Source organism: Nannospalax galili, unplaced genomic scaffold (assembly GCF_000622305.1).
Source record: "Nannospalax galili isolate Female #2095 unplaced genomic scaffold, S.galili_v1.0 scaffold752, whole genome shotgun sequence".
NCBI lineage: Eukaryota > Metazoa > Chordata > Mammalia > Rodentia > Spalacidae > Nannospalax > Nannospalax galili.
In genome coordinates, this window is record NW_008333404.1 from 1,237,774 (window position 1) to 1,260,208 (window position 22,435).

The 22,435-nt window shown below is 41.6% G+C and overlaps 1 protein-coding gene across 1 annotated transcript in view; it reads right to left on the reverse strand.

The window, feature by feature from the left end:
* The window catches only part of Pip5k1a (phosphatidylinositol-4-phosphate 5-kinase type 1 alpha), a 55,247-nt gene that overhangs the window by 26,917 nt on the left and 5,895 nt on the right, over positions 1-22,435 (reverse strand). The window contains exon 2 of the mRNA XM_029561173.1: positions 1,545-1,582. Within this exon, the coding sequence (XP_029417033.1) occupies positions 1,545-1,582 (38 nt within the window). The remainder of the gene's footprint in view (positions 1-1,544; positions 1,583-22,435) is intronic.

Consider the following 22,435-nt stretch of genomic DNA (forward strand, 5'->3'; position numbering starts at 1 on the left):
GAAAACAAATAGGCTAGCTGTGATGATACACACCTGTATTCCCAGTATTTCAGATGCTAAAGCAGGAGGATTGCCAAAAGTCCGAAGCTAGCCTGAGCTACACAGTATATACTATGCTAGCTTGAATTATAGAGTGAGATCTTATCTTAGAGAAAATAAAAACAAAAACAAAACAAAGCAAGGGACTGGAGACATGGGTCAGCATTTAAGAGTACTTGCTGCTCTTCCAGAGGACCTGAGTTCAGTTCCTGGTACCCACATTGGGCAGCTCGCGACCACTTTTAACTCTAGTTCTAGGGTATCCAAAATCATCTTCTGGCCTCTGAAAGTATCCATATACTTGTGGTAGGCACTCACACATACACATAAATTTTAAAAAATCTTACAAACAGGACCAGGTACACAACTAAGTTTGTAGAGTGCCTACTTAAGACTTCAAACAACCCTAAGTTCAACTCAAAGCACTACATAAACCTGCTGTGAGGGCTGGAGAGATGGCTCAGTGGTTAAAAGCACTAGCTACTCTTGCAGAGGACCCAGATTTAGTTCTCAGCACTCACATGACAACCAATAACTGTAAGTCCAGTTCTAGAGGATCCAATACCTACTTCTGGCCTTCATGGGCAGTGCACACACCAGTACATATAGGCAAAACACTCATACACATAAAAATAAGCAAATTTTAGAAAACCCGATGTGATGGTACATGCCTATAATAAAGGCAAGAGGATCAGGAGCTTGAGTTCCGCCTAAGCAAGTTGGGAGAACAAGTTGGGAGACTAGCCTTGATTATATAAGACCCTGTCTCAAAACAACAACAAAAACATCCAATTCCAGTAAAAATCCAAAAATAAAAGAAATGTTCACTCAATAAGAGATATTAACATTTGTTGGAGTCAAGCGAAACGGCTCAGCAGGTGAAGTGGTTGCCACTTAAGTGAAAACCAGAGTTTAGATCACCAGCATCCCTGTAAATGGTTGTCTACATAGTGAGTTCCAGGACAGCTGGGGCTACAGGGAGACCCTGTCTCAAAAAAAAGACAAAAAAATAAATAAATTTAAAAAATAAATAAAAATTTTTAAAAATGCAGAATGGACCTCAGGATTTAGTATAAAAAAATAAAATAAAAAAAATAAATAAAATAAAATATTAAACTAGCCAAGCATGGTGGTGCACACCTTTAATCCCAGCACTCAGGAGGCAGAGGCAGGCAGATCTCTGTGGGTTCAAGGCCAGCCTGGTCTACATAGTGAGTTCCAGGACAGCTGGGGCTACAGGGAGACTGTCTCAAAAACACAAAAATAAATAAATAAAATTAAAAAAAAAAAACTGTTGTATGTTTATGCAATTGTATATATTTTTCTCTGTATAAATTCATGCACCAAATAAATGAATTCACACACACCAACATGCCCACACTCCCATACTCCCACAGACCCCCACAAGATCTTAAGGGTCTTGTCTAATTTTCCAAGGCTTGCCACGTCAGACGGAAATCCTAAACAAATATTAAAGTTTTAGCAATCAGCTATATGAAACTCACCTCAGATACTGTGGTTCTCTTGACTCCAGGTGCTGCTGCTAAAAAAAAAAAAACAATTCTTAAGCATACACAAGTCACAATCTCTTCAAACACCCTGAAACATCTCACAGAGATCCATCTCCCCAGTCTTAGCACTTCCTCTTCCTCCATACTCACAGGGGCCTTATACATATTCCATTCTTGTTCTATCCCCCCTTTCTAATTCATGTGTTCGTATTTTCTTTTTTTGTTTTTTGATAGGGACTCGCTATGTAAACCAGGCTGGCCTGGATCTCAGACATCTGCCTGCCCCTGCCTTGGGAGTGCTGGGATTAAAGGTATGTACCACCTCACCCAGTCTTCATGTGTTCATATGCCTATGGGAAGCATAATTGTTCTGAATACATTTAGCTGGTATAAAAAGTCAATGATACCTTGGTTGAAAGAAAAAGGACCTAAGAGATACCCAAGTATCCCCACATGGTGGTGTACATCTATGGGGCAGGATTGTTAAAGCAGTTCAAAACCTGAGTATGCTACATAGTAAGCTCCAGGAAAAAACTAAAACAACAAAAAGATTTTTATCTTCATGGGCTGGGAGAGAACACTTGCCCAGAAGATCTGGATTTGATCAAGAATTCAAGGCCATCTTTGGCTACTTAATGAATTCAAAAGAACCTATGCCAAGTGAGACTGTCTCAAAAACAGCTAGGTGTAATATGAGCTTGCGAAGCAGAGGCTCGGGAGGAATCTCTGTGAGTTTGAGGCTAGCCTGGTCTATATAGCAAGTTCCAGGCCAGCCAGGGTTATATAGTGAGACCCTATCTCAAAAACAAAGCAGAAACAAAAACAGAGAGCAGAACAATGTTCATAAGTTTTTCTTAGCATTGATTTAAAATGCCCTCCAGTACACATTACCATCTTATAATTCATGTCCATGATTCACACATATCTTTTTGTAGAGAAGCCAGAGTTCCAACATTAAGCTTTGCCCCTCCTGAGGCTGGAGAGATGACTCAGCGGTTAAGAGCACTGACTGCTCTTGCAGAGAACTCAGGTTCGATTCCCAGAACCCACATGGAGAATACGAACCATCCTTAACTCCAGTTCCAGGGGAATCCGTAGCCCTCTTCTGATCTCCAAACGACACAGGTGCATTCACATACATGCAGGCAATACACTCACACACATAAAAATAATAAATAGCTCCAGCTGTCCTGGAACTCACTATGTGGACCAGGCTGGCCTTGAACTCACAGAGATCCACCTGCTTCTGCCTCCCAAGTGCTGGGATTAAAAGCCTGTGCCACCACGCCCAGCTAAATAATAAATATTTTTTTTAAAAAAAGATTTACTCCTGCTTAGAAGGAAATTTTTCTTCTAAGGATTCTGGGATCTTTTTCCCCAACAAAATCAAAACTGAAGAATCTTTATTCAAACATCTACATTATTACAGTCCATATTTGGAAATACATACTACCCCAGATGAGAATACATTACCCAATGGTGGGGACAAGGCTAACAGCATGACTATAAATGTTTGCTTTGAGACACAGTTTTTTCGTTGTTTTTTTATTTTATGTGTATAAGTGTATTGCCTGCACGTATGTGAGTGCACCCATGTCGTGCAATGCCACGGAGGTCAGAAGAGGGCTTCAGATTCCCCTGGAACTGGAATTAAGGACGGTTCGTAGCCGCCATGTGGGTGATAGGACTCGAACCCGGGTCCTCTGCAAGAACAGTCACTGTTCTTAACCACTGAGCCATCTCTCCAGCCCCTGAAACAGTTTTATGTAGCCCAGTCTGGTTGCCAACTATGTAGCAAAATTGGCCTTTAATTCCTAATCCTTCTGCCTCTACCTCCTGATCTGGTTACAAGTGTATCTGTGTAAGATTTTCTTTTTTTTCTTGATTTATTATTTTATATGTATGAGTGTTTGCCTACACATATGTATGTATACCATATGCGCAATACCCATGGAAGCCAGAAAAGTGTCAGATCCCCTGGAACTGGAGTTATAGAAAGTTGTTAGCTGCCATGTGGGTGCTGGAAAACCAAAACCTGGTCCCCTGCAAGAGAAGACAGTGCTCTTAACCACTGAGTCATTTCTCCAGCCCTAAGACATTCTCTTTTGTTTTTATGAGACAAGGCCTCCCTGCAGCCCCAGCTGGCCTGAAACTCACTATATAGACCAGGCGGACCTCAATCCCACAGAGTTCTACCTGCCTCTGCCTCCAGAGTGCAGGGATTAAAGGCATGCACCACCATGTCCAGTTGTATAAGACTTTAAAAGTTTACAAATACATCTCACTTGGCTTTTAATACTACAAGGATTAGGAACTATTTAAAATAAGATTTAAGAGACTCATCTCCCTAACTTAATATATGAAACTTGTTCAGATGCTAACTAGAAAAAAACAACAGACCAACAAGATGGGCTCAGCTAGTGGAGGTGCTTGCTACCAAACCTGACCACCTGAGTTCAATCCAGGGACCTATATGGTAGAAAGAGAGAGCAGACTCCTGCAAGTTGTCCTCCTACCTCCATAGGTGAGCTGTGGCACATTCCACCCTCCCCCACACAAATAAATGACTTTTTTTTTTTTTTTTTTTTTTTTTTTTTTTTTTTTTTGTAGCCTTGAAAGGAAAAAATTTAGTGCCAGGGATCAAATTCAAGGCTTCAAGACTAGGGAGATGGTTCAGTGGGTAAGGACTTTTCTGCCAAGCCTGACAACTTGAGTTCACTTCTCTGAAACCCACATGATGGAAGGAGGGAACTGATTCCCACAAGCTGATCTTCAACTTCCACACATGTACTATGTAATAACCCCAACAACACACACACACACACACACACACACACACACACACACACACACACACAAATATAAAAAAACTTTAAACTCAATGGTTCACGGATGCTAACCAAGTACTCTACCACTGAGCTACAATTCTAGCAATAATTACTCTTAAGTTTGTGGATGCAACAATGATACTGTGATTATATCACAATCTCACCCCCTACTAACAAAGACTCCTTATCTATAGAAATATTTTTTGCCTTTTTGGTTTTTAAAAACTTATTTATTTATTTATTTACAGGGGGCAACGCTTTACTGAGACAAAATACAACAAATTCCAGAGCACAAATTCAGCCCATCTCATCACCTTGACTAGCAGCAAGGTCACAAGACTGTTCTATGACCATGCATTCCCTGCCTTGGGAAGGAAGTACAGTAGTCTGAGCTGCTAGGAAGAAGGCAGGAAGGAGTGTGGGGAATAACATACTCTTATTCTTTCCCTCCTCCTTCCTGGCCTCGTTTGATAGAATCCTACTTTTCCAGGATGCATAAATCCCAGACTGGATCTTAACTAGGTGCAAAGAAATAGCAGCAAAAGCATTTAAGGGCAAAAATTCAACAGGGACTTTCATACTCAGTGACCAGTGGTTAAGATAGGTGGCCAAGCCCAAGTCAATTTATTTATTTTTATTTTGTGTATGAGTACTTTGCTTGAATGTCTGTAAGTGCACCTGTGTAGTGTAATGCCTGAGGACAGAAGAGGGTATCGGGAACTGGAGTTACGGGCAGTTGTTAGCCACCATGTGGGTCCTGGGATTCAAACCTGGGTCTTCTGCAAGAACAGTCAGTCAGTCAGTGCTCTTAACTGCTGAGCCACCTCTACCGCCTCCCTTTTTGTTTTTTTGGTCTTTTTGAGGCAAAAAAGTCCCTGAAGTCCCAGCTAGCCTGGAACTCACTATGTAGACCAGGCTGGCCTCGAACTCACAGAGAGTGAGCTGGGACTAAAGGCGTGAGCCACCACACCTGGCAGCCTTTTCAGTTTTTTAAGACAGTGTCATGCAGTCCAGAGGAGCCTCCAATTGAGTATTTAGGTAATGATGACCTTGAGCTCCTGATCCTCCTACATCCACCCTTCACATAGTGGAATCACAGGCTTGCACCACCACACCCAGGTCTGCAGAAATATGCTCTGAAGTGTTTATCAGTGAAATCATGAGAACTGAGCTTATTTAAAACATTCCATAGAACTAGGAAGGGTCGAGGAAGGGGTGGGAGGGAGAAAGGAGGAGAGCAAGAGAGGAGGGGGGAAGAGGTAGAGAAAGGAGGGAAGGAAGAAAACCTGTGATACCACACACTTGTAGTTCCACCATTTTGAAAGGCAGAGGCAGAAGGATTTACCTGTGCTACACAGGGAGTTCTAAGCCAGCTTGAGCTATATAATAGAGACCCTGTTTCAAAAGAACAGCCAGGTGTGGCAATGTGTGTCTTTAATCTCAGTTTTTAATCCCAGCAGTCTTGGCTATCTAGCAAGTTTGAAGTCAGCATGTGCATGTGAGACCCTGTGTCAAAAAAATAAGACAGACATTAATATCTAGCCAAGTGTGGAGATTAACACTTATATTCCCAGCACTCAGGAGACTGAGGCAGGTAGAGTGCTAAAACTTCCAGACCAGCATGGGCTACAGAGAGATCTTATCTTGGAAAAAACAGAATATAGGGGCTGGAGAGATGGCTCTTGGAGAGGGCCTGGGTTCAAATCCCAGCACCCACATGGCAACTTACAACTGTTTTTAACTCTAGTTCCAGGGGATCCAATGCCCTCTTCTGTCCTCTTCAGGCACTGCACGCCATGGGTGCACTTGCAGGCGTAACACTCATATACATAAAAATAAATAAAAATTTTAAAATATCAAAAACTTCCAGAAAACCAAGGTCAGGCAGATGGAGTGGTGCACACCTTTAAACCCACTAGTCAGGAGGCATAGGCAGGATGATCTCTGTGAGTTCAAGGCCAGTCAGGGTTACATAGTGACCTTGTCTCAAAAACAAAACAAAACATTAATAAGATCAAGGTCAACCTGGGATACATAGGGAGTTTGAGTCCAGCGTGGGCTGCATGAGACTGACCTAGTCTGAAAATACCAAAAACAGTGCTGGCAAGATGGTTCAGTGGTCAAACCCTAGTCTGCCAACCAGAGTTTATCTTCTAAACCCAGGTAAAAGTAGAAGGAAAAACTGATCCACAGTTGTCCTCTGGACTCCATATATGCAGACCCCAAACATATACCACATACACACCCCAATAATAAAATTAAAAAAAAATAAAAACAGCATAAAGCTTTTCACTGTTCTTTGTATTAGACCAAAAAGAATACATCTAAGAAATAAACTCAAAAGTTTGTTGTGTTAAACATCTTATAGTTGAATACACAATTATCAACTCTTGGCAAAAATGCATTCACAGGGCCGGAGAGATGGCTCAGCAGTCAAGAGCCTTGACTGCTCTTGCAGAGGACCCCCGGTTTGATTCCCAGCACCCTCATGGCGGCTACCCTCATGGCGGCTACGAACGTCCTTAACTCCAGTTCCAGGAAAATCTGATGCCCTATTTTGATCTCTGTAGCATTGCATGACATGGCTGCACTTACATTCATGCAGGCAATACACTCATACACATAAAATAAAAATGATATATAAAATAAATTTTTTTAAAAATGCATTTACTTCTAGGCAGAAGTGGTGGCTAGGCAGAGGCAGGCAGATCTCTGTGAGATCAAGACCAGCTCCATAATAAGTTCCAGGCCAGCTGTGGCTACAGGGAGACCCTGACTCAAAAAGACAAAAACAATCACTTATACTTTTTCAAAGAATGACTAAGAATTCATATACTAAGCCTAGAAGAGCTCAGAATTTTGCTGCTTTTGAAAATCAAAAAGGTTAAATTTCTTTCTGTGTTATTCTCTCCATCAAGGACTTCTGTTTCAGACAGGAAACCATTTAGCAACAAATCATCTGGTTTAAAGCCAAGTTAGTTCACAGGCAGACTTTCAGATTAGCAAGGAGAGAGCAAGGGACCTAGCTAAGTGGTAGTGTGCTTGTCTAACATGTTCAAGGCCCTGGGTTTGAACTGCAGTACCAGAAAAAGAAAATAGCATACAGGCAAGGGGAACACAAACAACACAGTGGATAAGAACATGGGCTTTACAATCAAAACACCTACGTTTGCTAGGATTGAACGTTATATTCAACATTTACTAACTTGGGCAGTTTGGTTAAAACTTGTTCTATAAAAAGCAGAAACAGAGCTGGGGATGATACAAACTATTTTGTGGTAAAGTATGAGGTCACATGCATGGGCCAATCTCCAGCAAGTCCCCTGTGCCTCAAAAGGAAGAAAAAGAAGCCAGGCATGGTGACCTACGCCTTTAATCTGTCCCAGCACTCTGGAGGCAGAGGCAGGAGGATCTCTATGAGATCAAGGCTTGCCTGGTCTACAGAGTGAGTTCCAGGCTGGGGAAGGAGGGAGGTCTCAAAAAAGACAAAAAAAAAAAGAGAGAGAGAGAGAGAGAAAAAGAGAAAGAAATAACACCATGTACTTCCAGAGAAGAGTTGTTAAAATAATATTAAAAAGTCAATATGAAAGCCAGGCGTGGTGGCCCACACCTTTAATCCCAGCACTCGGGAGGCAGAGGCAGGTGGATCTCTGTGAGTTCGAGGCCAGCCTGGTCTCCATGGTGAATCCAGGACAGCTGGGGCTACAGGGGAGACCCTGTCTCAAAAAGACCAAAAAAAAGTAGCAATAATTGATAATGTTTATAGAACATGTACTGTATGGTAAGTTCATATTGACTTTTTTTTTTTTTTTGGTCTTTTTGAGACAGGGTCTCCCTGTAACCCAGATGGCCTAGAACTCTCTATGTAGACCAGGCTAGCCTCAAACTCACAGATCAGCCTGCCTCAGTCTCTTGAGTGCTGAGATTTCAGGCAGGAGCCACTATGCTCAGCTGTAACTACACATTTTGAATCCCCATCTGTAGGATGAGAGTTAGGAGAAATGAGAAGTGCAACAAAAACGGAAAAGAAAAAGAGCTGAGGCTAATATTTAAAAAAAGAAAAAAGAAAAACTGAAAAAGCTGAGACTACTTTGCCGAAACGAAACCAGGAAAAGAGATACTTTCACGTTAAGACAGCATTGTTTTTGGAGAGCTTGCAAGACATCCAGTCTTTGCAGAGGAAGACCATGCACTACTACTACAAAACGTATACAACTGTTACTGGGAGAATAGCTGGCTGCTAGTTACTGCGAGGAGTTCATGCTTCTTCAGCACAGACAGACATCAGATCTACCTCTCTTACGGTTGACCCCACAGCACAGAAAGTTGAAACCTAATAAGGAAAAACAGAAAGTTATCACTTATTTCTGGGATTCAACTTGCTTATAGCAGACTAAGTAAATATTTATGTATATATAAATAATATATATTTTTATTTTTTTGGTCTTTTTGAGACAGGGTCTCCCTGTAGCCCCAGCTGTCCTGGAACTCACTATGTAGACCAGGCTGGCCTTGAATTCACAGAGATCTGCCTGTCTGTGCCTCCTGAGTGCTGGGATTAAAGGTGTGCACCACCACACCTGGCTAAAATATATATATTTTTAAAAAATTTTTAATAACTACATGATTAAAAGCAACATTTCATTACAGCTTTAACATATTCAGTAACACACTCCACAGCAAGAGTACATCTCCTTCACAAGTGGGTGAAGTTTCTAGGTTCACAGTTGAGGTAATAGTTATACAATATTGAACTCAGTATAAGCCCTGTAAGACATAAAATTGAATGAGTTTTTAACCTTTAAAAAAGATCTCCATTTTCATTTTAGAATATATTTTTCCTTGCAGAAAGACTCATTGTTTTTGCTACTAACAGTGAGATGTTGGCACATACATCTCTATTCTGTATGTATCTGATTATTACTACTCATAATCGGTTGCACTTGGATCCTTGGCGTTGTTTTATGTCTATAAAGTCATCAGGTAGATTTCAATGGTAATGTTTATCACCTCTACTAATTAACATGATGTAAATTTCCATGCTTCCTCCTCAAATATAATTTTTAAAAATATGTTGATTTGTGTGTGTGTGTGTGTGTGTGTGTATCACACAGAACATCCCAAACCATCTTATTCAACTATACACCCACTTCCCAGATGGCACCCTCCCATAGCCTCCCTCCCCCAACTAGAGCCCTTATACTCTGATATCCCTGCTACTGTCTGCTGTGTTGTTGGCACCCCCAGCCATTCCCCACTACTTGTCTATTTACTGAATCCAGTCAGCCTATCTAGAGGTCTCTGTTTTAGGAAGGTCAGCTGTTCCTCATCTAGCAGCAATCAGTTGTCAATATTCCTTTAGATAAGATTGGGGTCTGCTGTTCATTTTCCCAGTTCTATGCTGGGTTACTATCTGAGAGTCCCTTGGGCCACTTTGGCCAACAGCTCAAAAGAAGGTATCACCTGCTTGTTATGTAGCCTTCAGCTATGCATATGGACTCTTATATTGGCCCCTTTACTCTTCGGTTATACCTTCCTTTTGGGTGTTGAAGGCCATACAGTTGGCCCAGATAAACCAATTTATTTTTACTCTTAAGGTTGTTTGAGGATCTGTTCCGCAGGGGTCACATGGGCTTGGTAGGAGACCCCAGCTCCTTTCTTTTACCAGTTCCATCTATGTGAAAATAAGTCAAAGGTCCTGCTGGACCATGGCTGGCTTCGCTTAGAAGCACAGAAGAGATGATTCCTCTATGTTGACACTCCTCTTTGTAGACTAGACACTGGTTCAAGTCCATCTCATGGGGTCTCCTCGGCCTCCTTGATCAAGAGGATAGGTGACCCACCACAGTTACAGGACATTTTGAGAGATGCTCATAGCCCCCTGGAACTAGTCGACCTAGGAGGGCAAGGAGCAAAAACTGTCCTTTATGTCCCTCTGACCAAATTACTATAGGCCTCAAAGAATGTCTGTTAAACATCCAAGGTTAGTTCCACCAGTCTGGTACTTTTAATTACTGTGTGTCATGTAGATAAATCTTGGGCAAAGACCAATTGTTCTCAGATAAACCTTACCTAGACATATATTCCTTGATCTGCTATGTATAATTTGTCAGTAGGTTGTTGGAGTAATATGATTCCCTCTGGTAAAATATATATTTTAGATATATATTTTTTTAAAAATACACACACACACACACACACACACAGAGCATGGTGCTCAATCTCCAGCACCACTGCATCTATCCCCAAGAGACAACAGTTATGGCACAAAAATTCCAGTCCCAAAAAGTTATTTCACATATAGGCATTTATATAGCGATGCATATACAAGAATATCTACACACACACACACACACACACACACACACACATATTTATATAGGTATAAATTTACAGGTACTGTAATTGCAAGGAATGTAAGTGAACAAGGATTAATACCATAAATCACAGGGTTGCATAAAATGAATACAATATAACCATCCTTTTATATAAAATACACTAAAATTTATGTTTTTGTTTTTGGTCTTTTTGAGATAAGGTCTCCCTGTAGCCCCAACTGGCCTGGAACTCTCAGAGGTCTGTCTGCCTCTGCCTCATAAGTGTTTAAGGGATTAAAGGCATGTGCCACCATACCCAGCCTAAAAGGTATGTTTATAGATAGCATTTCATAATTAAAATAAAATTTTTATGGGGCTGGAGAGATGGCTCAGCAGTTAAGAACACTGGTTGTTCTTGCAGAAGACCCGGGTTCAAATCTCAGCACCCACATGGCAGCTATCAACTGTCTGTAACTCCAGTCCCAGGGGATCTGACAGCCTCTTCTGACCTCCGCAGGCACTGCACAACAACGGTTCACTTACCTACATGCAGGCAATACACCCATACGCATAAAATAAAAATAAAATTTGGCTGGGCGTGGTGGTGCACGCCTTTAATCCCAGCACTTGGGAGGCAGAGGCAGGTGGATCTCTGTGAGTTCAAGGCCAGCCTGGTCTACATAGTGAGTTCCAGGACAGTTGGAGCTACAGGGGACCCTGTCTCAACAAGACCAAAAAAAAGAAAAAAAATTTTTTAATTTAAAAAAACCTTTTTTATAATTTAAAAAAAACCTTTTTTTTAAATAAAAATTTTCAGACAGGGTCTTACTATGTATGTAGTCCAGGCTGACCTTGAACTTAAGAACACCATGCCTCCGCCTCCCCAGAGCTGGGATTAAAGGACTGAGCCACTGATACTCAGCCACAATAAATTATTGAGTAGAAAAAAATTTTTTAAGTATGGTAAAGTTGTAAAAAAATGTCTCCAAATATGACCACATCTACATGGTGGGATCAAGTTGATTTTGTGAAGTTTCTGTTTTTCCTGAACTGTAGGTAACTCTTTTATAGTAAGAATGTTAATGTGTATGTTGCAAATTAAAGGGGTAACACAGATGGCTTTTGTGTCACTCTATTTTAGAACCCATAATTTCCAGTACACCACAACTCAGCAGTCACCTAACAAACTGCCACCACTACTCCCCAAACACATTAACTCAGGCTCATTACTATCATTTGTCCTACTGCTACAAAGACAAGCTAGAAGGAAAAATGTGGAAAGAAATGCCTAGAGTACTGGTGAGAAGGCTCAGCAGGTAAAAGTGTTTGTCATTGAGTCTGCCAACCTGAGTTTAATCTCTAGGACCCACATGGTGGAATGAGAGCGCTAACTCCCATACACTGTCTTCTGACTGCTCCTCCCCCATGTATATGTGCGTGTGCATGCATGCATACACATACACACACACACACACACACACACACACACACACACACACACACACAAGAAAAACTGGGCACGGTGCACACCTTCGATCACAAAACTTGGGTGGCAGAGGCAGTGGTTCTCTGAAATTGAGGCCAGTCTGGTCTACATAGCAAATCCCAGCCCAGTTGATAGACCCTGCCTCAAAAAAAGAAAAGAAAAAAGAAAGAAAAAAATGCCTAGATCCCCATACCTCAGACCATATTTTTCAAGTACATATTATACAATCTCAGACAACCTATATAAGCACACATAAGAGGTTCTCTCTGAAAAGGGGAATCATGCCTGGGAGATGGCTTGGGGGGAGGGTTTAAAAAAAAAAAAGCTCTTGCTGTGCAGGTCTAACAACCTGGGTTCAAGGTTGCAGAACCCATATTAAAAGATAGATGGGGCCAGGCGTGTTAATACCAGCACTTGGGAAGCAGAGGCAGGCGGATCTCTGTGAGTTCAAGGCCAGCCTGGTCTACATAGTAGGTTCCAGGACAGCTGGGGCTACAGGGAGACCCTGTCTCAAAAAAACCAAAAAAAAAAAAAAAATTACAGATGGGACAGATGGGAGGCTGGAGACCCGGCTCAGTGGTTGTTTTTTTTATATAGTTATTTATTTATAATTTTTTTTTTTTTTGGTCTTTTTGAGACAAGGTCTCCTGGAACTCTCTATATAGACCAGGCTGGCCTTGAACTCACAGAGATCTGCCTGCCTCTGCCTCCAAGTGCTGAGATTAAAGGCCTGAGCCACCATACCCAGCCATTGTTTTTATTTTTTATTTTTTTGTTCTTTTTGAGACAGGGTCTCCCTGTAGTCCCAGTTGTCCTGGAACTCACTATGCAGACCAGGCTGGCCTTGAACTCACAGAGATCCACCTACCTCTGCCTCCCGAGTGCTGGGATTAAAGGCGTGTGCCACCAAGCCCAGCTGTTTTTATTTTTTTGAAATAGTGTTTCACTGAGTAGCCCTAGGCTGGACTCAAAAACCCACCTGTCTCTGCCTCCTAAGTACTAAAATAGAGGTGTATGCCACTACAACCAGTCTGGCTCAAAAGTTAAGGGCACTGGCTACTCTTGTAGAGGACCTGGGTTCAGTTCCCAGCATTCATGTGGTGGCTAACAACGTTCTGTAACTCCAGTTCTAGAGGATCCAATGCCCTCTTCTGGTTTCCAGGGTCAGTACGGAAGTGGTGCACTTAAATATACATCAAGCAGCCAGGAATGGTGGCTGCACGCCTTTAATCTCAGCACTCAGGAGGCAGAGGCAGAGACAGGATCTCCCATTAGCCCCTGCTATCCTGGAACTCACTTTGTAGACCAGGCTGGCCTTGATTTCACAAAGATCCACCTGCCTTTGATTGACTCCCTTTGCTGGGGCTGAAGGTGTGTGTCACCAAGCCTAGATTTAAAATTAAAAAATAATTTTCAAAAATATTTTATTTTTTTAAAATGCATGTATGTTAGTGCGTCCATGTCATGCAATGCCTGAGGAGGTCAGAAGGCAGCTTCAGGTGCCCTGGAACTGGAGTTACAGGTGGTTATTAGCTGCCATGTGGGTGCTGGGAATTGAACCTGGGTCCTCTGCAAGAGCAGTGAGTGCTCTTAACTCCTGAGCCATCTCTCCAGCCCCCTATTTATTTTTATGTGTATGAATGTACTGCCTACATGTATGTGAGTACACCCATGTTGTGCAATGCCCAAGGAGGTCAGAAGAGGGCCTCAATTTCCCTGGAACTGGAGTTATGGATGGTTGTTAGCTGACATGTGGGTGCTGGGAATTGAACCCAGGTCCTCTGCAAGAGCAGTTGGTGCTCTTAACTGCTTAGCCATCTCTCCAGCCCAAAATTTAAAAAAATTTTTTTAAAAGCCAGATGGGCAGGAAAGCAAGAACCCACTCCTGAAAGTTACTCACTGACTTCCACATGTGCCCTGTGGCATGCATACTCATGTACTCATATACAGACAAAGTAAATAAAAACTTCTCAAGGGGAGGCTGGGCATTGTGGCATAGTAGATCTGTGAATTCAAGACCAGCCTGGTCTACAAAGTAAGCTCCAAATCAGCCAGGGCTACATAGTGAAACATTGTCTCAAAAAATTAGGGAGGAGAGTACATATCTTTTAAAGTTATCACTGATCTCTTATAAACAGATACTTAATTTCTGCATATTTCACAGATGTCATAACTTGAAAAATATTTTTAAAACCAAACAACAGAACTAGGCTCTGGTAGAACATGGTGGCATACTGCTGTAATCCCAGCACTTGAAGTGGAAGCAGAAGGATCAGGAGTTCAGGGCCACCATGGACTCCATGAGACCCCATCTAAAAAACCATAAATAGCTAAGTTATGAAAATACGCTGAATAATCCTTTGTGTTACGAATATGACTTCATAACTGAAACAATCATGTCAAATGCCAAAGTGTATACAACTCAATCCTTGCCCCCTACTCCTATCCTTGGGGGTTTTGGGGAGACAAATTCTAGTTAAATAGCTCAGTCTGGTCTCAAACTCCTCCTACCTCTGCCTCCCCAGTGCTAGGATTACAAGCATGTGCCACCACATAAAACACATTCTGTCTTTCTCTCTCTTTCTCTGATTTTTGAAACACAGTCTTACCCTATTGCCTAGATAGCCTAGAACTCATTATATAATAGCCTAGTATTGGCTCTGAACTCATGGCAGTCCTACCTCCCAGTCTCTCAAGTGCTACCACCACACCCAGCTATAAAAAGTTTTTTCTGAGCAACTCTGTACCAGTCTTAAGGAAACATCCCATTTTGGTCCTTGGTTCCATCCTATCTTGTATAAAGGAAAAGATACTAGAAGGACTGGTTTCTAGACACTTGGCAAAACATCACTGTGATTTGTTTGGTATTACTGGGCAACTGGAGACTAAAATTTTAGACTGAGAAGAATTAGAAAATATGAGAAAAATTATCAACATAATACTGAGATGTGAAAAATGGTAAATTTCAGAGAAAGAATGAGCAATCCTTTAGAGAGGTGATAATGGGGGCTGGAGAGATAGCAGAGGTTAAGAGCATTAGATACTCTTCCAGAGAACCCAGCACCCATGCTGGGAGGCTCACAACTGTAACTCCAGCTCCAACTGTAACTCCAGCTCCAACACCTTATTCTGGCCTTGGAGGGCACCTGCACACAGGAGGCATTTACTCACAAAGACACATACAGATACACATATATTAAAATAAAATCTCTTTTTAATAGCTCTAAAATGAGTTGGGCACCCTCCTAGCATGTGGAACAAAAATAGAGTTGGCCTTAATAACAAAGCCTCTCCCAGCACTTTCAGAACAGAAGCATTTCCTTTGGAGATGACATCACTCACCAGATGAGGAACTAAAGGACCAGTGTGTGACTGACTTCAGTGTTTGAAGTACACTTATAATTTGAGTATGCTGGAGGCTAGCCGGATATGCATTACTCAGACAACTAGAGTTTTGCCTGAACAGGTCAGAGGCAAGGTTTCCCAGAGACCCAGTTCAATGACTTACCAATATTACTACATAAATGTTTCAAGGGGCTGGAGAGATGGCTCAGCACTGGCTGCTCTTGCAGAGGACCCGAGCTTGAGTCCCAGCACTCACATGGCAGCTAACAACCATCCATAACTTCAGTTCCAGGAGATCTGATGCTTGATGCTCTCTTTTGGCCTCCATGGGCATCACGCAGGCAAAAAAACTCGTATACATAAAAATGAATTTAAAAATTGTTTTAATGTTTCAAAAAGCAAAAATGCAAATTCTTAGGTGATTCCAGTTTGATAAGAGCCAAAGATGAAAACACGTACACACGCACAAAAAGGAAAATCTAGCAAAATCAAAAGATAAAAGTCTTCAACAACAACAAAAAATCAAGACAATTTCTTGAGGAACTATCTAAAGAAAGCTCTTTGTTCCCACTTACTGTGGAATACTGAAAACCCTTTTTTTTTTTTTTTTTTTTTTTTTTTTTTTTTTTTTTTTTTAAGGGGGGTAGTACATTCAGGGAAAAATCACAGCGGAAAGAAGGAAGAAGGCAAAGCAAAGTAGCTGGCCTTGAACTCACAGAGATCTGCCTGCCTCTGCCTCCCAAATGCTGGGACTACAGGCATGCACCACCACACCCAGCTTTGAAAACCTTTTTAACTATGCCCTTGCAGGAGGGAGGCATATGTTCTCCAAATGAAAACATTCTGAAATGTCAGCATGCTTCCTTAATATTGCAGAACACACAGTTCTAAGTGACAATGTAAAAAATAAAACAAAACTCTACTGCCTAGGCATGGTGGAACATGCCAGTAATTCGAGTACTCAGAAGGCTGAGACAGGATCTCAAGTTCAAGCCCAGCATAGGCTACAAAAGGAAACCATGTTTCAAGATGTCAAAATAATAATAATTGGCCAGGCATGATCATGCACACTTTAAATCATAGCACTCAGGAAGCAGAAGCAGGAGGATCAAGAGCAAAGTCTACCCTCCCTACAAAGTGAATTTGAAGTCAGTCTGGGCTACATTAGACTCCGCTCAAAATAACAAGGCTTGGTGGTTAAGAGCTCTGGCTATTGATGTAGAGGATCCAGGTTCAGTTCCAAGCACCCACAGAACAGCTATCAACCATTTGTAATTCTAGTTCCAATAGATCCTACATACACGCCAGCAAACAAAAATTAAAAACCACAAAAAACCTATACCATGACTACATCTTTTATTTTATAATTACTATTTTGTCTTTTTGAGACAGGGACTGACTCCCTGTAGATCCGCCTGCCTCTGGCTCCCTGGTGCTGGGATTAAAAGTGTGGGCCACCATACCCAGCTTTATTAATTTTTTTTGAAACAGGGCCTCATTATGTAGCCTCAACTGGCCTAGAACTCACTATATAAACCAGGCTTGCCTCAAACTCAGGTCAGTCTACCTCTGGCTGCCAAATGCTGGGATTGAAGGTGTATCACCACACCTGACCTGGCTGTACCAGTAACAGTGACTAAATTAAGTCAATTAAAACCAAATCTCATCTTCGAGAAACACTAAATTTTGTTTACCAGCAGGCATCAATTCTCCTTTCTCTGGGAAAGTCAGAAAAGGCAAAGACTTAAAAACAAAAGTTCAAGCCTGGCATGGTGGCGCATGCCTTTGATCCCAGCACTCGGGAGGCAGACGCAGGCGGATCTCTCTGAGTTCAAGGCCAGTCTGGTCTACACAGAGAGTTCCAGGACAGCTGGGGCTACAGGGAGACCTTGTCTCCAAAAGAAAAAAAAACAAAAGCTCAAAAGTAGTTTGATCTGGGCAAGATGGTTCAGAGGGTAAAGGTGCTTACCACCACCAAGCCATGATGACCAAATTCCATCCCCAGAACCCACATAGTAGAAGGAGAGAACAGATTCCTCCAGGCTGTCCTCTGATCTCTCCCCATGTACTCCCTGACATGCCCCTCCCACACCACATACACACAAAATAAATGTAAAAAAAAATTTTTTAAGTAGTTTGATCTACCAGTTCTGGAATCACCTCATCTAAGAGCCAACTAAAAGCAGGAAGTAAAAGCAAGAAATGAGTCACAAATTCTATTAAGCTTCACTTTGATAACAAAGTCTTTACTAAATGAAGCCCTTTGCTACTAGTGACATCTCTCTAAACCTGAGTCACCTAATTTAGAAAAGGAGGCTAAATCAACTATTTCCTTCTAGTGAACTTTTGCCTCCAGTTCCACAAGAGCAAATTTTACTGTTCTCAATATCCCTTAGCATCAACACTCTGCTTGAAATTATGCAAAAATAAATAAATAAATAAATAAATTCAAATCTGTTCTCCTGAATAAGCTAGCCATAGCCAAGAGGCACTTAAGATTTTTAAAAATATTTTTATTATTTTAATTATGCATATATGGGGGGGTGCATGTGAGTATAGGTGCCCATGAAGGTTAGAAGAAGGCATCACATCCCCTAGATCTGAAATTACAGGTGGTTGTGAACTACTAATATGGGTGCTGGGAACCCAACTCATCCTCTGGAAGAGGAATATACACTGAGCCATCTCTCCAGCCCTGGTATTTAAGATTTATGACAGACTTCCACCTTCCAGTTTTACGTCCAAATTTGGATTTTGCAGGGGGTAAGGGTGGGTGGGTGTTGAGTCTCCTTTGCTCTGTAGCCCTGGCTAGCGTGGAATTACTATGTAGACCAGGCTGGCCTTGAACTTGCAGTAATACTCCTGCCTCTGCCTCCCAAGTTCTGAGAATCCTAGGATTACAGGCATATGCCACCACACTGAGCTTTGATTCTGATGGTAACAAATTTTACTGGATTAGTATGTACATATGTCAGTTGGGGATATAGCTTGGGTAGTTTGTCTAGCATAAGCCTGAATTCAGCCCCCAGTACGGAAGGGGAAAAAAAGGTGAACAGAATGCAAACATATTTCAGCAAAAGCTTAACTTTTATGATATCATAATACACATCAATTGCCAACAATGGAGGCAACCACCTCCACCAACAAAATAAAAATATGGGCAGCCCTTTACGGCACTTCATGCAACCTGAGTTTGAACTCAGAAAAATTTAACTTTGCCTTTTCTTTCTTTCTATTCTTTGAGATACTGGCCAAAAGCCTAAGTAAGCATGCTTTCTCTGAAACTCTGGACTCACACCTAAAAAAAGGCATGACTTCTGGGACTAAAGAGATGGTACAGCACTTAACAAACAGTGTATAGTGGCGCCAGGTGCATGCCTTTGATCCCAGCACTCAGGAGATCAAAGCCAGCCTAATCCACATAGTGAGTTCCAGGCCAGCTGGGGCTACAGGGAGACCCTGTCTCAAAAAGACCAAAAAAAAAGAAAAAGTAAAACGGACCTTGTGCTTCAAATAACTAAATAAACATGGCCCATTTTACATAGGTTCTTGTCAGTGAGTGAGAACTTGAAATTTCACAGATTTGTATACATGCACCATGTAAAGAAAAGCTAATATACTCTAATTACAGATTCTTTTGTTGTTGTTATTTGCTCCAGATGGCCTGGAACTCCCTATGTAAAACAGTCTGGGTTCAATCTCACAGAAATCCAACTGCCTGTCTCCCTAGCACTGGGGGTACAGGGAGGGGTGCACCACCATGCCTGCTAATCATAGAATCTTTAAAAAAACAAAACAAAAAAAACAAAAAAAACTCCTCCTATTAACTTCCCTTGGTTATTGGTTATTTCATCTACCAAACTCTCTTGCTCTGGAACTGAATGTTGGGCTTGGTTTGGACTACAGAAAAAGAGAGCTTCCTTTTACCTGGCTACCAGGAAACAACATACATTGTAAAGTATGTTTTTATCCTTGGTCCCCCCCCAAAAAAAAAGCAACATGGGCTAAAGAGATGGCTTAGTGGTTAAGACCACTGGCTGCTCTTGCAGAGGACCTGCGTTCAATTCCCAGCACCCACATGGCAGCTAACAATTGTCTGTAACTCCAGTTCCAGGGGAATCCAATGCTGTCTTCTGATCTCTGTAGGCACTGTACAACATGGGTGTACTTACACACATGCAGGCAATACATTCATATACATAAAATAAAAATATATATTTTTTTTGTCTTTTTGAGACAGGGTCTCCCTGTAGTCCCAGCTGACCTGAACTCACTATGTAGACCAGGCTGGCCTTGAACTCACAAAGATCCACCTGCCTCTGCCTCCCAAGTGCTGGGACTAAAGGCATGCGCCACCACACCTGGTCCAATAAAAATAATTTATAAAAAAATGCACCTTGAGTGGAGCACGGTGGCACACGCCTTTAATCCCCAGCACTTGGGAGGCAGAGGCAAGTAGATCTCTGTGAGTTCAAGGCCAGCCTGGTCTACATGTGAGTTTCAGGACAGCTGGGACTACAGGGAGACCCTGTCTCAAAAAGACAAAAAAAAAAAAGAAAGCACAACTAGAAAGAAGAAACAGCTGGGAATGGTAGCACTGCCTTTAATCTCAGCACTCAGCAGACAAGAGGATCTGTTAGATTGAAAGGCCTGTCTGGTTTACACAGTGAGTTCCAGGTCAGCTGGGGCTACAAAGGGATCCTGTCTCTAAATAAATAAATGAATGAATAAATGGGAAAGAAAGAAGAAACAGAAAAGAAACGAAAAGAAAAAACTGGTAATTTTTGTCTTCTTGATCTCTTTTTTTTTTTTTTTTTTTTTTTTTTTTTAAAAAAAAAAAAAAAAAAAAAAAAAAGAGGTTCAAACTCACTATATAGACCTGGCTGGTCTTGAACTCAGAGATCCACCTGCCTCTGCCTCCCAAGAGCTGGGATTAAGGGTGTGCGCCCCCAACACCCAGCCGACCTCTTTTTATTTTTTAAGGTAGGGTCTCATGTTACCCAGGGTGGTCTTAAACTTGTTATGTAGCCAAGCATGGCCTTGAACCCCTGATCCCCTTGTTTTTTCTACTCAAGTACCAAATTATAGGCTTGTACCACCACACCTGACCTTGTTGTCCTCTTTATGCCAAGGAAGGATTCAAAAATTCTAGGACACTTAGGGAGACAGAGGCAGGTGGATCTCTGTGAGTTGGAGGCCAGCAAGTTACAGACCAGCCAGTGCTACAGAGTGAGATTCTGTCTCAAAAGGGGGAAAAAAATCATAGGGGAGTAATATCCATAAACAAAATAAAGGAAGACACAGTGGCACACACCTCTGTATTCTCAGCTTCTCAGGAGGCTGAAGCAGGATGATAAATTAGAGGCCACCCTAGGAAACACAGCAGGACTCCATCTCAGAAAAAAAAAAAAAAGAGTTGGTAGCTCACTCCTGTAATCTCAGCATTAGGGAGGCTAAGGCAGGAGGATCACATGAAGTCTGCATGGCCTTAATGAAATCCTCTTTTTTTTTTTTTTTTTTTTTTTTTTTTTTGTCTTTTTGAGACAGGGTCTCCCTGTAGCCCCAGCTGTCCTGGAACTCACTATGTAGACCAGGCTGGCCTCTGCCTCCCAAGTGCTGGGATTAAAGGCGTGCACCACTTTAAAAAGTCAAAAAATAAAACCACCACCACCTTTTTCCAGCTCTGGGTCTAGTGTTATCTCTGCTCATACCACAAACTATAGTCTCCATTATATTATCGAAGAAAAACAGGCTAATAAAATATTTAATAGCTACTATGTAGCACGTATTTCAGCAAAGGTATTAATCAGAGGAGTTACATATCACCCTGTAAGAGTTCATAGACACCAACAAATAAAATATACTATTTTCACACTCGAAGCTAACTTGGATACATACCAATTAATCTCAGATACTGGATACCTATAAATCTAGTTAATTATAGCTGACACTGGGCTTAAACAATCAGGGTAGAAATAGTTTATTAAAAACAATGACACCCTAAAAAGCCAAGTATGGTATATGTATCTGTAATCCTAGATGCTATAGTAAGCTAAGGCAAGATTGCTTGAACCCAGGAGTCCAAGGCCCGCCTGAGCAATAAAATGAGACTTGTTTTTCCTTTTTTTAAAATATTTTATTTATTTTTATTTTATGTGTATGTGTGTACTGCCTGCATGTAGATAAGTGCACCCGTGTCCTGCAATGCCTGTGGAGGACAGAAGAGGCTGTAGGATCTCCTGGGATTGGAGTTACCAATAGTTGTTAGCTGCCATGTGAGTACTATGATTCAAACCTGGGTCTTCTGCAAGAGCAGCCAATGTTCTTAACCACTGAGCCATCTCTCCAGCCCGTTTTTCCTTGTTTAAAAAGGGGTGGGAAGATTAGGCTAGCAAGATGGCTCAATAGGTAAAGGCACTAGCTGTCAAGCCTGAGGACCTGAGTTCAATTTCCAGGAACCACACAGTGGAAGGAGAGAACCAACTCTTCCAAGTTGTCCTCTTTCACTTCCATTCTGAGGTGTACACACAAACAAACACAATATAAATTTTTTTTTTTTTATGACTTTTTGAGACAGGGTCTCCCTGTAGCCCCAGCTGTCCTGGAACTCACTATGTAGACCAGGCTGGCCTTGAACTCACAGAGATCTGCCTGCCTCTGCCTCCCGAGTGCTGGGATTAAAGGCGTGCACCACTAAGCCTGGCTCACAATGTAATTTTTTAAGGGAAGGAGGGAGTAAACCTGTTAATTCATTATGGAGCTCATGCTTATAAAAAAAAAAAAAAAAAAAAAAAAAAAAAAAAAAAAAAAAAAAAAAAAACAACAACAAAACCAGGAGGATCCCACCTTTGAAGCAGCCTGATTTACAATAGTGAGTAGCAGGCAAACCAGAATGACACAGCAAGACCT